Below are 17894 nucleotides of genomic sequence, written 5' to 3'. Positions count from 1 at the left end.
CAGAGGACAAGTACATTCTTCTATCCTGGAAACAAATTTCTCTTTTTTCTATTGTGGCATTCATAGTTTTTACCTGTTTAACTCCTCATGACAGAAGTCACAACAAGAATTTCGGCGGCATTTTGACGGCGACGCCTCTTGACGTTGCCGCTTCACGGCGGCATTTCGGCAGCTGCTTGTCCGGCGGCCACGGTCCTCGGCGGCTAGTCGTCTGGCGCCCACCCCATGGAAAAGATTGGGGACCACTGGCCTAGAGGAAGGTCTGGTAGCTTGGGAATGGTTGTGACCAGAAAGTAGAGCCACAGGAGCAGGGTTAACTCCTGCGATGGGCCCCTAGAGTGGAGAGCAGCTCCAAGCTGGGGTCTGTGAGGACAAGCAATTGAGATAGAAGCCCATGAGGTGCGGAAGGCCAGCTTGAGTGAAAAGTGGAAAACACGTGGGGGGTCAGTACGCTGTCAAGTGGGAAGAATTGAAGTTAAGTCCAGGAGGGGGAAAGGATCTTTGGCTTGGAGCTGAACCCCAGAAGGGGACTGAACTGTTGTGCAACTTGGTTGGAGGGCTGAACAACAGAAGAGTCAATGAAGGAGTCTGGAGTAGAGATCAGCTGGGAGTGGTCACTGCCGCTGAGCAAGTGGCCACCAGAGGTGGTGAAACAGGCAAAGTCCCCTGCAATGCTGGGTCTCCAGGCAGGAGCGGGTGCCCTAGAGATAAGGACATGAGCTCACACTTGGCAACTTATTTGCAAAGTTACTATACTTAACACTGAGCATTTTGGACCTGAAAGCAGATTCTCTGTTTCTTCTTTAGTAGCAACATTGCCTCTTAAATCTCACTGGTTTATCCAACATTCTTGTGTCTGTCTCATTCTATGTGCTTATATGACCTTAATCACCTTAGTATCTGGGGGCCTTGTATGTATTTAAAAATAGCAATAGGAATGGCAATCTCTTGCTTTTTTCCTTCCCAGCCTGTAGAAGAAATAGATTGATTAGCCAATAGTTGTATTTTTTGCTTTGGGTGAAGAATAACTGGAGGTGCAGCTATGTTGACATCTGTTCATAATCCTAATTTCCAGGGTTTGATTTTTCTTCCCAGGGAAATAGATTCTCCTTCATTAAACCCTCTGAAATTGTCCGTAATGTTTGTTTTCACAGCCAAAGTTTGCACGCTTTATTTCCCAACCCCCAAAATGTGCTAACTTTCTGCTCCACTGAAGCTAACTTTGGCTTTAATCCCTTTAAACCTATGTTTAGACGTCCTCAATGTCACCACTATGCTGAAAGCATTTAGGGTTTACCCTGCTGGCCATGTTCAAGTTGATTGCACAGTTCCTGCTTTTTTTTTTTTTTTCCCCTGTAAAAGAGGGGTAGGGACTGAGATTGTTTTACTCAACAGACTTAGATCTACTCCAGCTCCACTGTTTGGTGGGTACATACAAGGAGGAAGCAGAAAGGAACGATCCTCTATAAGAATGACCGATGGAATTCTAAAAGCTAAAATCTGTAGGTTTTAGCACCTGAAGGTGTGATGTATCCTGTTCTTCATAGCTCTTTACTGTAGGGCCTGTGGTAAAGTACCAAGGCTTATTTTTTTAGAAATATTTGTTGCTGGAACAAAGAGTTTGAAAATTACTGGAACTTAGCATGTGTACATGAGACGCATTCCATATATGAATTTACACATTAAGAGCTTGGTCCAGCTCTCATTGAAATTACTTCGACTTTTGTCGTTGACTTCAGCAGGAGCCAGATCCGAACTCTAAATATACCTAGTTAGCCTAAAAAGCAGACTCTCCTCCTTTAGAAACTTAAGGTTTCTAAATTATCATTTAATTATCATCCTTCCCTAAGATATGACCTCTTAAATACTTGTGGGACGGAACCTTATGGAATGAAGATAAACTTTACTGAATTAAGTTAAACCTTATTGATTTAGGGTTAATACCTTTGGGATATGTTGTATATGAAAAAAGCAGTTGGGTATGTGGTGGTGTGGCATTGTAAGTACCTGTTTTAGTACGAGGGAGATGCTAATTTACTACTTCTGCTATCAACCCTTTGAAGTTATCCCCTGGAGAGGTTCACATATATTAGTTGAAACTGGATTCTCCATGGACCACCAAACAAAGAAAGGATTTATGGATAAACACCTTGGTTTTAAACTGGTTCATTCCTGACTCTTCCTGATCCAGCAAATGGACCAGGGTCCCGTCTGCAGAAGACCCCAATCCTTAGGGTAAGGTTGGAAGGACTGGGCTTGCTGAGATCCCATAATGCTGAGGGCTTGTCCTAAGCTGAAGCTGTGATGAACTGGTAACCACAAGGAATTCTCTTGGTTGGGGGGGTTGAAGGATGGCATTCTGCCAGAATCCATGTTAGAGTTGGGGTTAGCTCAGATAAGCTTATTAGCATGCATGTAGATTCTTTTGTTGTTGTTTTTTAATGTTTTCTATGTAATGCTTTTTCTCTTGGGAATAAAGTAGGCTTTCACAGGACCATCTTTTCTGGAAGATCACACAGGCAAAATTTCAGGTGGAAAGGTGGTGCAGGGGATAAGGTAAAGCATGCATATAAGTCAAAGTTGTGCTTACAAATGAAAAGGAGTCACAAACTTAACTACGGGGTTTGTACCCCACCATCATAATACAGAATAGTAAAGAAACAAGTACATCACTTTATAGAACTGTTGACAATCTGTTATGTGATCGTGTGCGCCTCTCTGCAGTTATGCCTAGGCGCTCACGCTAAAATGAAGCTTCTCTGCTTCATGTTGGGGGAAATAAATTGCAGGGGAAAAAACTTGAAAGGTTAGCACAAAAACAGGGACAAACCAACTGGTCATGTAGCCTCTAACTCCTAGTCTGCAAATAAGCACATCAAGTTGTCACAGTTCAAGGCAACTGCACCTGTATTTCCCCTCAGTTGCCCAACAAGAGTACCCACTCTCAGGCTTCAAGATTCCCAGCTGTTTCCTCTCTTGGGCAGAGACCTGCATCTCTCCCCCTGACCGGGGTATTTCCAGGCTGCACAGTTCCTTGCCTTTACTGTGTATTTACCAGCACAGTCAGGTTGCCCATGGACACCTGCTTACTTTCTCTTCAGAGATGGTTACCAGGAGTAATTGCTACAGTTGGAAGGTACCACACAGCACTTTTCTTTATGCAGTATTGGACAAGATACTTGGGTGATGGGAATTCAAAAAATTTGTGTTTCAAATTAGTTTACATTTAACATGATACTGAATTTTGAACAGCTGGACTGAGAAACTGCAATTGTTTTTTATTCAGCTGTATTAAAAACCTCACTTTCATTTTTAAAATTGTGAAGGTACTTTTTGGAGACTGCAGTGACCTAGGATATTTTCCAAGCGGTCACAATGAAGCTTATAAAATACCTGATAGGTCATTAACATTAAAAGGCAATTCATACCTCTGTCAGCTATTGTTTCAGGCTGCCTACATGTTTAGGAAGACAACATTGCATTGGTTTGCACTTGGCTTTTGTTTTTATAGTTTTCATCCACGGGGGCTTTAAAGTTGATTTTAAAAAATAATAATAAAAATGGAAAGCTTGGATTCTGGACCACAATTCTACGGCAAAGAGTGAATCTGTGGTATATTCTGTGCATGGTTCCCTGCCTATAGATCTGCCATTTAAAGTGCTTACAAAGGAAAAGTTATGAGTTGTAAAATTCCTGCATTAGTACTTACTTCTGCTCTGAGCTATTCTACCATGTGTCAGTGATTTCTAGGGTTCTGAGTTCACCTTCTAGGTGCAGATTCTTGGAGGCAGAAATTGTACTTTTTTTTTTAACTTGCCTCTTGGATTTTTGGGTGCTTTCATACAGATGTCTGCTATTCTGATTTTTTTTTAAATAAGAAAAAAAGTCAACTTACTAATATTACTTTCTTTCAGATAATACAATTTTACAATACCTGCTATGTTAGATGAATATTGTGAATAAGAAATGAATGCTTATCTATGGAAATGTGTAAACTCTTTCTGTCACACTTGTGAAGATTAGCTTTGTGCTAATTTAAGTTGACAGCTGTATAAAAGGGATTAGTACCATCACCATCAAACTCTTGAGGTTAACTTTCACACATGCTAAATATGAAAGATAAATTTCAAAAGCTTGGAACAATTTTGCATAAGCCATTTATCTTGATTTCCTTTAACCCTGGGAGAGCTGAGACTGCACTTCGCAGCATTGCAGAATGATGTTATGGGAACTACTGCAATTCCTTAAACAAAGGACTGGCTTCCATGTAAGAACAAGGAGAGATTATATAATAGCTATGAGAAAAGGCCATGTCTATGCATAAATCTTCAAAGAGAACAGCAGCAAGGGAAATATGAAAAATAATTCAAAGGTAAATGGCCTGTGTGTTTTATTTTTACTACTTTGCTGAGTGCAATAGTTCACTTTCAGGTCTGCATTTTGGAACAGAATATTTAGTCCTGACTTTTCAGAATTCAAGTTAGCAAATGTTTGGATATTTCTGGTTTTGTAGTGCTGGTTTCTTAGCCAAAGTGAATATTACTCATCCTAGAGTGATATCTATTAAGTGGACATGTTAATCTTCAGTATGTGTACATGGAATAGGGTGGCTCAGTGGACTAGTAATGGAATAGTCTACTCTTTCACCTCTAAGTTATTCATTTGAGTGTGGTCACGAGTATGATCACAAGACACTTCAATCTGATGGACAATGAACTTCCTTCCCTCCTAAAGATTGATGCAACAAGGTCACGCTGGCAACAAATTGGTAGGACAGCATGAAGAAAACTCAGGCTTCCACTGCCTATGTCAAACCTTTTCTGCAGATCAATGGAGTACTTCAGTTTCCAGAGCTGTCAAAGACTTCTATAATGATCTTATAAAATGTCTTCCTTACAAATTATTCCTTGACTTTGTTTTATATATGTATTATATATACATATATAAAATGTTTTATATATTTCATATAACAGATGTTTTATCTATACATGATATTGTACTAGTCTAGTCCCTTAAATACACAGATTCGCCTTTCCAGTCCTCCTTCCTTGTTGTTAATTTCTGCTGCTTCAATTTTAAGTCCCCTAACATCTTGTTACTACTTATAGCCCTCACCAATGCTGATAGGTGCTCTTTGTTTGCCTCCTAAATAGCAGAAACCTAGAAGTGAGATTTAGTTCTCTTTGGTGTTTTGATTTGTTGTTTCATAAACATAAATGTCCACCAGTCTGAAGGCAGAGCCTACCAGGTTGGATCCTTACACAGAAAGCTCCACTAAAGATCTTCCTAGGTGTTAGAGATCACTGGTCTTGAACCTGGGCCATGAGTCCCCAGGCAGTGATCGGACTGTGGGTGCCACCTGGCAGCTCACCAGTGGAGAAGGGGGTTAGTGGAGCTCTAGTTCATAAAGGGCTCAGCTCGCAAAGCTCCTGATTGGGGGAGACGTCCAGCCCCACCAATTGCTCAGATGCATTACTTAAGCCAGGAGGAGATGCAGGAAGTTGTCAGAGCAACTAGGTGGATCTCTGGTTGGCTGTCATTTTGGAGCCTGCCTACTCACCTGAGCCCTGTCTTCCTACTTGTTCCTGGTTCCTGCCTCCTGGCCTGTTCCTGCCCTCCTTATCTCAGATCCTTCTCCGCTTCCAGGTTCCTGCTTTCCTGCCTCGCTCCATCACTGTCCCCCTGACCCTTGGCTTGACCCCAGCTCTGGTCCTGACTCTGACCATAAGGCTTGACCACCCGGGCCCCAGTCCTCACAGCTTGCTCAGACCACTCCAGCTCCTCGGGACCGAGGATGGGACCCACTGGATTCCCTTGTTCCCTAAGGGGCATTGGCACTGCACGAGAAGGCAATCCATCTGCAGACAGACAACTGAGCATTGCAGGTGCAGAACGAGCAGCCGGCTGCTGAGAATTAGGCATTGGGGGGGGCAAGCCCACCAGCTCCATGCAAAGAACAGTATGCACAAGATCCGTCCAGCTGCACTGTCACCCAAGCTGGTACGTGCTGTCCCTCAGCCCGTTGAGTCAATGCAGGTAGATTTGACCCGACAGCAACTTGCTCCTAGAGAGAGCACCAACAACACCTTAACCTGCCTTAGTATGACCCGCTCACCATAACAATATTTCCAATTGTCCCACAAGGAGCCCAGCCTGAAGGAATCTGAGAAATGAGCCAGCCCAGGCTCGGAAAAGGGGGTTAACCCGGGGCATCCTGACAGTGTTCCTCTGAACCCTGCACTGAGGTCCTGGCTGGAACACACGGTGGTTCCTGTTACCGGCACTGACCTACAAGGGCTAGTTGAGTTATGAATCCTGGGGAATCCCCAACCACAACCTCCACAGAGGGCCCTTATGGACTGATGTAGCAGACAACTTTATTAATACAGAAGCAGCCCAGGTACTACAGATTCCCCTGTGGACCAAGCCATTCCAGACCTAATAGAGACGTTCAATGGGTTCTTCTTATCCTCTGCACCAGTGGCCATGGAAACTGTTCCTCTCAAGTTTACTATCCAAGATCATTGAGAGACCCTACAGTTCAGTACCATCCATTCCCCAACTTCCCTGTGACCTTGGATATATTGTGGTGGCCCTCCACAACCCTCTTGTCTGCTGGCAAAAACTAAAACTTGACTCCCCCCCCCCCCCCCCCCCGAATCCTGCCAGGAGCACTGCTTGAGCCCAGGAAATGGGCAGCGCTCAGTAGTTCCCCAGCGGTAGCAAGCTGGAGTAGCCCAACAGAGCCACCCACTGATCCTGGTCCTTGATTTCTATCCAAATACCGTGACTACAGTGATGTCTTCAGATGGAAAGAAAACAAAAATGCAGGCCCCTTGCCGCCACACAGAGACTTTGATTGCCCAGTTGACTACAACCAGGGGCAAACATTCCATTCAGGAATCTATATGCCATGTCCAAGCCTGAACTAGCCGGACTGCACGCCTACGTACAGGAGAACGTAGGGCTTTATTCATAAGTCCACCTTGCCTGCCGGGGTGCCAGTCCTCCTTTTTATCTCTGTCTGTCTTTCTGTCTTAAGGAAGCCTCCAACTGTGCATAGATTATCAGGCTGTGAATCAGGTCACCATCTGAAATCAATACCTATTAAAACTAACCTGAACTAATGGACTGCATGAATGCTGCTCAGGAATACACACAGCTGGACCACAGTGGGTCATACAGCCTAGTATGTGTTAGAGTTGGGGACGAATGGAAGACTGCCTTTTGAACTCATTACAGTCACTTCGAGTATCGTGTGATGCAAGGCAAGGTTCCAACATTTTTATTAATGATTGTACTGCGAGACATTCTGGATCAATATGTGGTTGCATACCTGGATGACATGCGTTTTTTTGTTTTTTGTTTTTTAACAACACACCATGCATATCCATTCCATCCCAAAGAGGCCATACCAACATGGCCTCTACAATAAGCTAGAAAAATGTACCTATGATCAATCCGCCATAGAATTCCTTGGATTCATCCTATCTCCTGCTGGTATTGAAATAGCCATGCTAGGTAAAGACAGTCCTTCGGTTGCTAGTGCCATAGAACATTCACAAATTACAATGTTTCCTGAAGTTCACAAACTTTTATCAACTATTCACCCTGAGGTTCTTGGAACTGATCACCCCCTCACTGCCCTTCTCTGCAAAGACACCAGGTTCCTCTGCATTCTCGAGATCCACCAGGCCTACGAGCAATTAAAACTTGCATTTACCACTGCTCCTATATTAGTCCATACAAGCTTTCATCATTGAAGCAGGTGTTTCTAACTTGGCAATTGAAGTGGTGCTATCCCAAAAGCGCACTCCTCAATGATTGCTACGTCCATGTGTCCACTTTTCTTTTAGTTCATGAGACTCTCACACACAGAGCAAAATTTAAAAATTTGTAGAAAACTCCTGGCAATTAAGATTGCCTTTGAAAAGTGGTGCTCCTATCTAGAAAGGGTCCTGTACCCTGTCCAAGTGTACTCTGATTATAAGAACCTAGAATATAGACTCAGACTTAAAGGCCAGAAGGGACCATAAGGATCATGTAATCTGACCTCCTGCACATTGCAGGCCACAGAACCTCACCCACCCATTCCTGTAACAGACCCATAACCTCTGAGTTACTGAAGTCCTCAAATCATGATTTAAAGACTTCAAGTTACAGAGAATCCACCATTTACACTGGTTTAAACCTGCACGTGATCTGTGCCCCATACTGCAGAGGAAGGCAAAAAAACCCAGCGTCTCTTATAGTCTGACCTGGGGGAAATTCCTTCTCGACCCCAAATATGGTGATAAGTTATACCCTGAGCATGTGGGCGAGACCCACCAGCCAGACACCTGGGAAAGAATTCGCTGTAGTATCTGCATAGAGCCAGGTTTCTCAACCAGTGACAACTTTGGTGGGTCTTATTCTTTTTGTGCTTTGATTTCGTATTCTTAATGCCCAGGAACGAAAAAATAGCAAGATCGGCACTCTGACCCAGAAAAGAGACTGTTACGCTGACTTAAAAGATGCAACCACTAAAACCTTCTGAATCCTCAAGTCTCATAACTTTCTGGCTGCACATCTGTCTCTATAGGTTCAATATCAATCAGTTTTGGACTATTGCTTATTGCTGTAGAAGTAACAAAATAACCACCCACCTGGGTACCTACTCTTCATTTTTGCAGAGCTGATAGGAGGTGGTTGTTGCTAAATGCTTATTGCATTCACCTAATTTTTGCTTGCACTTCCGTTATTCCTAACGATTTTTTTTTCATATTCCCTGTTGCTTGGGAAGCATAGTTAAAGATGTTGTGGCATTGAACAGCTTCTTAAGCAATCCCTGTGCAGCTAGATTTTTTTTTTCATGGCATGGATAACTCTTAAATGTTCCTTGTTTCAAGCAATGTCACTTTCTTTAGTCCCAGAGTCACTTCTATGGTTCATACCAATTTGGTGTCCCTTCACTTTTCTTATTCAAAATTAATTGCAACAGAAATTTAAAAAAATGAAACTGATCATAGAAAGGATTATTTGCACTAAAGGAAAGAATCCCTTGCCATTTTGAGTTCCCAGCATTAATAGTTTTTAGTGGTCTTCATTTTGGGTCTTTGTTGTACATTACATCTAGGGTGACCAGATGTCCCGATTTTATAGGGACAGTCCCGATATTTGGGTCTTTTTCTTATATAGACACCTATTACCCCCTGCCCCCTGTCTTGATTTTTCACACTTGCTGTCTGGTCACCCTAATTGCATCCCACAGTTTTGTCCATGGCAGGTTTATATATATGGTGGAGTGGCCTCCAATTAGTTCACAATGTGGACTTAGTCCAGCAGTTCTGACAGAAGTAATATCAGAAGCCAAATTTTCACTATAAAAACAAAATTTGTTGTATGAACCAGTTCGTAGAGCAAAATGCAGGTACACTGAAATTTGAAACAGATACACAAATAGAACACTTGTCAGGTAACAGAAGGAAAGATTGTACTGTTTCAGTGTGGAAAAAGAAAGCATATTCTGCTCTAAATAGGGTGAAAGGAACTTTTCTGAAACTTAGGAATACATCTTTATATTATCTGTTTCATGCACTATGGTTGTACACCTCTACCTCGATATAACACTGTCCTCGGAAGCCAAAAAATCTTACCGTGTTATAGGTGAAACCGCGTTATATCGAACTTGCTTTGATCCACTGGAGCGTGCAGCCCTGCCCCCCCCCCCCGGGAGTGCTGCTTTTCCGTGTTATATCCGAATTCGCGTTATATCGGGTCGCGTTATATCGGGGTAGAGGTGTATAAGCAAGAAACTTGGATGTTTTGCTGATGTATCTTGTTGGATTTCCTCTCCTTTAAATATATAAAGTCTTTGTTTACTTTTACAAATATTTTGAGTTTTTTAAAGCTCTTTGATCGTATCCTGCTTTCTAAAATACAATTAAGCCACCACATTTTGGAGTGATATTGTAGTTTTAAAGCCACAGCTTTGTGGGAGTGGGAAGTGGAGGGAAAAAATACCAGCACTATTCTCTATAGTCTGGTGGAGGAGGAGAGAGGCAGACTCACGACTGCCTTTGGGAGTCGGAGGGGAGAGGCGCATGCACATTGGTAGCATCTACACCTGCTTGTGCATCATCAACTCTGGGCCAGTTATGATCTGGATCTTTAATAAATATGGATGGGATTTTCTAAGAGGCCTAAGGGAGTTAGGTGCCCAAATCCATTGAATTTCATTGAATTCCCTTAGGCTCCTTTGAAAACCTGAGCCTATGTCTTTAAAGGTGATGTACAGTTTGTTTAAATACTTTAAAGACAATGTTTTGCATACACTAGTTATTTGAGTTATTGAGCAAAACTTTAAAACACTGATTTCTATCTTTAAAATATTTTGTCATCTCAACTCTAAGCCAGCAGATACTTATGAATTCTACATTCAGGAGCAATTTTCTTTTGTCTTCATGTTGCAGTGCAAGGCTCATCTCTTTGGCCAAGAATTTGCTTAAAGGATTTCAAGCAGGAGAAAACACCCCGAGCTGCTTGAAGCTGTCCAGAAGGTGTTATCGGTTTCCGTGCTGAGCATCAAAAGTTGGTATTACCAACAATATATGCTCCAAATGCACCCCAAGCTTTGGGGGAGGACGGGGAAGCCTGGACCTTCACTGAATCCCTTTCCCAAAAGTGGCAGAAGTTCAAGGCCTTTTTGTGTGAGGGTACGGGGATGGTCCAGCATCAGGTTAGAGCCACATTCAGTGCCTAGAAGCTGCAGCATTTGATACCTTTGCTGGCATCAAATGCTGCAGCTTCTAGGCACTGAATGGAAAGAACTGCTACATTGTGATATTTCAAGTTTCCATCAGAATTTCCAGACTAAGAGAACCTTTTCAGAGAAGACAGAGTGGAGTTAATCAGACAAAGGCTAAAGAGGCATTGAAATCCTTCACAGAAGAGTTAGATGGCCAGACCATAGCTTTCAGGGACCTCCTAAGCCATAATTTGAACGTGTCCCAAGTTCCTTTGTTCATGTCCCTTTCTACCAACTAGTTCCACGCATGGGCACATCTGACTAGTGAAGTACAAAGCTTCAGATGTTTAATGGTAATTGCCTTGCCAAACCAGGTTACTTACTATTGGGTCACTTTGTTCTTTCAGCCTTTTGGAACCATTCAGTTCCTTGAGAGGTTTGCTTGATAAAGCCGCTTTATAAATAGAGAGAGAGAGAGAGTGAGAGTGTGTGTGTGTGTGTGTGTGTGTGTGTGTGTGTGTGACCTAACAAGCCCCGAAGGGCACAATGTCTCTCTCAATAGTAGTTCTTAGTCTAGCATTAAGTACAGAGTTAGGGCAGTTCTGGGATCTATGCAGAACAGGTGCAGCTAATAGTATTGACTCACGGTAAAGAACACCCTATGTGCTCAGCTTTGCTGCTCTAATGTTTCTTTTCCTTTAGCTTTTTAAGTTCATGACTTAAATGGTGCTTGAAAACCATTTCAAGCCACGCTGAGGAGAAAGTGATGGGCTAAGCTACAGGAAGATATTTAGAAGCCATAATACAGTACTTTAGTTAAGCTTTCTGTTGCTCAGTGATGCTTTTAGCTAATTGGTCACATTGGCAGTCAGGGAGTTAATATCCACTGGCTTATTTACCCTGATGTCTTTGTACTTTCACGTCTTCTGTTTCAAATCACACCACAGCCTTCCAAATGCATCCAGAAAATGATGTGCCTTCAGACCAGAAACCCATTATACCCAAATATCTAAACTCCATCTTGGCAAATATTGGGCATAAGAGTTAATCAGAGTTGCAAAACTGCTGAAAGATAGCTTGAAATTACACATCCTTTAATCCCTTACTTGCAAGTGTCTCAAAATGGTTTCATCCACAGTTGATATTTATGTACAACAAACCCTTGCAAACAGCTGGTGGTAATATGCATACAGATGTTAACTGCATTCAAATTCTTGTATGTCAGATTGCAGCATAGTAACATTTTGGTGGTGTTCAATGATCTGTTCATTCACGAGTATGGTTATGGTTAGTGGGTGTGTCTTTTTTCAGGGTACAACTGAGTTGCTTTTACGAAAAGAAAAAAAAATTCATTTATATACAATAAAGAAAAAGATATTTTTATCTTAAAATGGGGTGACATGAAATTTGGAATTTTTCTAATCTGGTAAGAATAGGTAAAATGATGCCCAGAGTGGACTCTGTGTGTGTGTGTGTGTGTGTGTGTGTGTGTGTGTGTGTGTGGTTCTCCTTCTCCCTCCCCATTTAAAAAAAACCCACCACAATTTGGATTAAGGATTTTCAAAGAGTATAAAATGTGGTATACAAATTGTGGTAAAAATATCAGCGACCGAGGAATCAGTTGTGTTTGATTTTATTAAATGGGTTGTGAGATGCCTCCAGGTTGTTCATGTACTTTCACATGGTTATCAGGAGTGTGCAATGTATTTAAATAAATAAAAGCCCCATCTGGCCCAAAACTCCCTCCACACAATGATTTGTCAAGGAGACTTAATGGTTTGGAGAAAGGGTGGGATGGGTTAGAAAATGTGTTCTTGGAAGAAGACAGTCAATCATTTAATCAAAAGGGAAATAACTTTATATTGTTGTAACGGGACATAATCCCATGTTGTACAGGTTCCTCACACATCTGAGGCTATTGTACTTCCAGGTCAGTACACACTCACCTTCCAGGACTGTTGAACATACATAGTACAAACACACACATTGAAACAATGCATAATTAATCTGCATCTAAGATTGGTTTGAGCTTGTTCATTTGTTTTAGTTAACTGACGACCAAGCTCTGAAATACTCGAATCAAATACACCTCTACCTCGATATAACGCTGTCCTCGGGAGCCAAAAAATCTTACCGCATTATAGGTGAAACCGCATTATATTGAATTTGCTTTGATCTGCTGGATTGCGCAGCCCCCCCCCCCCCCCCCCGAGCACTGCTTTACTGCGTTATATCAGAATTTGTGTTATATCGGGGTAGAGGTGTACTTATGCTCATGGTTTTAAAGCTCTTTTTTATGGAATTCGTACTTCAGAGTATCTATCATTTTGTTTCACAAAGTGTCTGATAGAGATACTGTTAGCAAATATTATGACCTGTACTTTCTGTTTGCGGACTAATGGGTGTTGAGATTATCGTCTATCTTGAAATTCACAGAACTGCCCTGATTTCATGAGTCTGCCCCAGGTTTTACAGGCTTGGCACGCAGAACTATGAGAATTCTGCATTTACTTGGGCTGTTGACACAAATGTGATAATGTTGCCTCTGAAAAACAATGTTCTATCATGCAGTGACACATATTGATGCAACAATACAACACCATGTCCCAAATGTGCACTGCATTACAAACTTTGTGCCTAGAGAAATGAATTTGGAAAGAAAGAGCTGTAAAATGCGCCCCTTTCACTTCATCATAGTACAAGTAACCTCTGCCAGCCTGTCAAAGCAAGAGATAGGAGCACCCCTTTGAAGTTTGTATCCCACATACCATCTTTCCTACTGTTTCTTTATTTTTTTAAATTTAAGAGTAAGTGCTTTATAACTGTCACTTCCTTCCATTCTGTGCCATCAGTATGGAGAGCATTCTATTTGGTAGATATGTTCTGCTTGTACCGCTCAGAGGAACTGGACAGAATAGATTCCTGGAGCTGACCTATCCATTATGAACCATAGCTATTAGAGGGTGATTGTAGGTATATGAATTAAACTGAAAGAGCAATTATAAATCTCTTTTTTTGTATTTTAGCTGGGAAGTACGAACATTACCAGACTCATCCATTCATCAGGCATCTGTCCAGTATAATTTTGGTTTAAAATTCATGTTTTGCTTGTATGGATAAGTCGTAGAAATGATTCAGTTAATTAATGCTCATGTAGTTGTCTGGAAATGCTCATTTACATTTTTCAATTTGTACTGCTCCAAATGCTTGCTTGTTTATGAAAAAAATCTCATAAAGAAATCTTGTGCTCGTAAATGTCAAAGGTCAAACTTTAAGCTTATGAGTATTTAGAAACCTTCTGGCCACGTTCCTTTAATTTTTGGTAAGTCACTTAGCAAACAGTGATAGAAGCTTCTGAGGTTTGCTAAAACTAACATGCCTTTTGTTTTTTCTAGGGTAATAAATGCAGGGAAGAGCACACACAATGAAGACCAAGCAAGTTGTGAAGTGCTTTTTGTAAAGAAGAAAACTGGAGGCACCAATTCCACACCAAACAAAAACACGTCCACCAAACGAAGATCCTCATTGCCAAATGGAGAAGGACTACAACTGAAAGAAAACTCAGTAAGTAACCTCCACTCATCTTGCTGTCAGAATAGAAATATAAACTAACATAAGTAGACAGTGGTGTAAGACCAATGGAAAATCCCAAGAATTCTTGCTAAGTGTTGCAGATTTTCTTGTTACCCCTCTGTGGCCTAATTGGCTCTGCTCTATCAAAGAAAGCTTCGCTCATTTTACTTAGCTCCACCTTTGGATTGTGAATTTCACATGCTGCAAAATATTTCTCACTTAGAGGGCTTTCTAATTTAGAGAGGAGACAAAAAATGATAGGGGACATGCTAGAGGTATATAAAATAATGAAGGATCTAGAGAAGGTCCATTGGGTGGACCTGTCGATCCTTTCTCATAACACAAGCCCAAGAGAACGTAACCAAAACTTAAAGGCAACATATTTAACACAGATAAAAGGAAATACTTTTTTACTATAATACATATTTAACAAGTGGCATTCACTGCCACAAGATATTATTGAGAGAGCTTAGTAGGATTCATAAAAGAAATAGTCTCAATATTTATATATAAATAGGAGTTAAAAGGATATATGTACTTCATGATATAAGCTAATCATTGAGAGCCTTGGGTATGGAAGAAATTTCTCCTGTGGGCAGATTTTGACATAAATAGTCAAATAGAGGGTTTCTTGCAATCAGTGGGAGATTGGCCATTGTTAATGCTCAGATTTTGTCATGGATATTTTTAGTAAAAATCACGGACAGGTCACGGGCAATAAACAAAAATTCACAGGCGCCCATGACCTAGCTGTGATTTTTTACTAAAAAATATCCTTGACAAAATGGAGAGGAGGAAGGTCCAGCAGCCACAGCGGCTGTGGGCTTTGGGGTCTCCTCCCTGCCCACCGTGGCTGAAATGCTGGGGGGGGTGCACCGCCGCGGCTGAAATACTGCGGGATCCCCCGCCGCAGCTGGGCTGCTGCGGGGAGCCAAGTGGCGAGTGGGAACTCTGGGGGACCCTCAGGGAGCTCCGGGATCCTTCTGCTGCCCAGTGCCTAGGAGCTGCTGGGAGCTGCCACCAGCAGCGGCTGAGAGCTGCGGGGCTGCCTGCTGACAGCTCCAGCCCTGGTGCATAATCGTAGCCTTAGCCATTGTAGAATATACTGTATGTGGTATGTGTAGGCAGACACTATACGACACTGAAATGTGATGTGTTGATAACAGAATGCATGCGTTGGTGCCATTTAGGTGCTTGTGTTTGCCTGTCAGATCAGCAATCTTCCCCATGATGTTTTCAGCTTCATTTCTCACTCAGTCTTTCACAAACTAGGATTATTATTTTAAAGGCACCATAAATATATGTGGAACTTCTCAATTACAGAAACGTATGTACAAACAAGTAGAAGACAGTCTCTGCCCTGAGGGTATGAACAGGTAAAAGGTGGTGGGGGAAGGTCTTAAACATCAAAACCAAAACCAAGAAAACTGGGACAGAGGAATCTTTTTATTTGATCAGAGTGAGTTTGAAATTGTTCAAGACATCAGGACAGCAGAGAATGATGACATCAAATAGTAATAAGGCTCTTTTAAAAATGTTACTCAAGCTCCTCTACAGATTTTGTCGAGGTCCTGACAAGTTAAACTTTCAGTTGCATAGGCAAAATAGTCATTCAGTTATGCATTGAACTAATTCAAACAAACACTGAGATTCAGCAAATCTATTCAGTATTTGCATGCACAAATGATCATAATAGCCATGTAAACATGCAATGCATGACTTGTACACACAGTCACAGTAATTGCACATGTGTACCTCATTTGGTATTTCATTTTAAAACAAGTGAAGACCATGCTAGTATCCTGCAGTATAGTACTAATTTGATACATGTACAGTTAACTGTTGCATCTGTTTTTGTCTTCCTGCCTAATATACTGTTTTGATATTCATGGAGCATAGGAAGTATCATGCCAGATCACACTAATATTCCATCTAATCTAGTTTTTTGTCTCCAACTGTTGCCACAATCAGATGCTTCATAGGAAGGTAAAAACCTTATGTTTGTCTATTTACGTAATAGTTTACCCAAAGGGAATATGTTTTTCCAACTCAAAGGCAGTTAGTGGTTTTTTTATCCCTAGTTTACACGATTTTTAATTCTATCTAAATGTAACTCATTAATCAGTAGATGTTCTCATTAACTTCTCCATGATGACAGAGTTCCACAAGTTAATTACGTTTTTAAACTATTTCTTTTTATCAGTTTTAAACTTGCTGACTTCCAGCCTAGTTAAATGTCCACATGTTCCCGTGTTATGAAAAACGGTTTATAGAATCTGAGGTTTACTTTCTCCATACTATTTGATATTTAATTTACTACTCTTATGCCCTTTCTTCTCTGAAGTGAACAGTCCTAATCTTTACAATCTTCCTACACACAGAAGTTTTACCATAATTCTAATTTTTGTTACCTGTGTGTGGGCCTCTTCAATTTCTGCTGTATTTCTCTTTTTGAAAGAGGTTGACCACAAACAAACACAGTATTCCAGGTGAGGCACCATAGGTCTCTATGATAGCATGACACTATTTACGGTATTATTTGCTATCCCATCCTTGATACATTTTCTTTATATATCCTGTCTATAGATCTACCTCCATATTTGCTAAATAGAGACCACGAGAGGATGCTATAATATGTATTAGCACTATGGGGCAGTGCACCTTACAAAGTCATGTATCTGACTAGTGCTTGCAGATTTAAAATTGCAAATATAATATTTTCCCAAAAGAGGGAGCATATGGCTAGAGAAACTTTGCTACTAGAGGGCAGTCTTGCTCCAGCAGCTAGCAGAGGTGTGTTTTTTTTTTTTTTTTTTTTTTTGATTGTGTGTGTTCTGGACTGAACCTATGAAAAAAGACAAGATGTCACATCTTTATTATTATTAATTGTTTGTATTATTTAAAGCATAGCAGATCTTTTATCTGTATCTGCCTTTGGTGTTGTCCCAGTGCTAAGGATACTGTATTTTTAATATGATAGGATTTTGTTTTTTTAATATGAGGAAGATTATATAAAATGCAGGCACTTCAGTATCACATTAGTATGTAGAATTAAAGAGATGAGACGCTTCATGCATGTGTCTTGCTGGGGTGTTATTTCACCTCATGGGTTGTTAGGAAAAAGGCCAAAATTGAGTTCTGCAACCACTCAGTAGGGATATCCCAGCATGACACACACTCTGAAATCTTACTCCGATTATTAAAGGGTTCCATGTAAATAGAGGAAGGAAGAGGGGAAAAGGAAAGGATTTATTAAATAATTGTTTAAGGAAAAGGTATTTAAAATAGTTAAAACAATTAAAAAGAAAATGCAAATTAAATTTTAAAATCTGTTGATTTATTAATACTGTTTCTTTTCTTCAGATTCTTTACTACTTGACAGAACATGCTCTGCAAGCTCACATGCCTTTTCTTGCTTCTCCCGTCTTCCGTTTTTCTCACATTCCCTGGGACGCTTGTATGACTTTTAAATGGCAGCCAAATTTGGAAGTTGTAAAATCCTTTTCATTTAACATTTGATCAAAGTAACTGGAAATCCCCAGCCCCCGCGAACCAGGATGATCGAAGTGCTGCTTGGAGATGTGTGAAATGCCTG

General features: G+C 41.1%; 1 protein-coding gene across 1 annotated transcript in view; it reads left to right on the top strand.

Moving 5' to 3' along the window:
• Positions 1-17894, top strand: part of PPM1H (protein phosphatase, Mg2+/Mn2+ dependent 1H) — a 215536-nt gene that overhangs the window by 101541 nt on the left and 96101 nt on the right. Inside the window, exon 2 of the mRNA XM_065408660.1 lies at positions 14122-14290. Within this exon, the coding sequence (XP_065264732.1) occupies positions 14122-14290 (169 nt within the window). The remainder of the gene's footprint in view (positions 1-14121; positions 14291-17894) is intronic.

The sequence above is a fragment of the Emys orbicularis genome, chromosome 1 (assembly GCF_028017835.1).
Source record: "Emys orbicularis isolate rEmyOrb1 chromosome 1, rEmyOrb1.hap1, whole genome shotgun sequence".
NCBI lineage: Eukaryota > Metazoa > Chordata > Testudines > Emydidae > Emys > Emys orbicularis.
The sequence above is the reverse complement of the archived record's forward strand: the minus strand, read 5'-3'. Positions and strand labels throughout refer to the sequence as shown.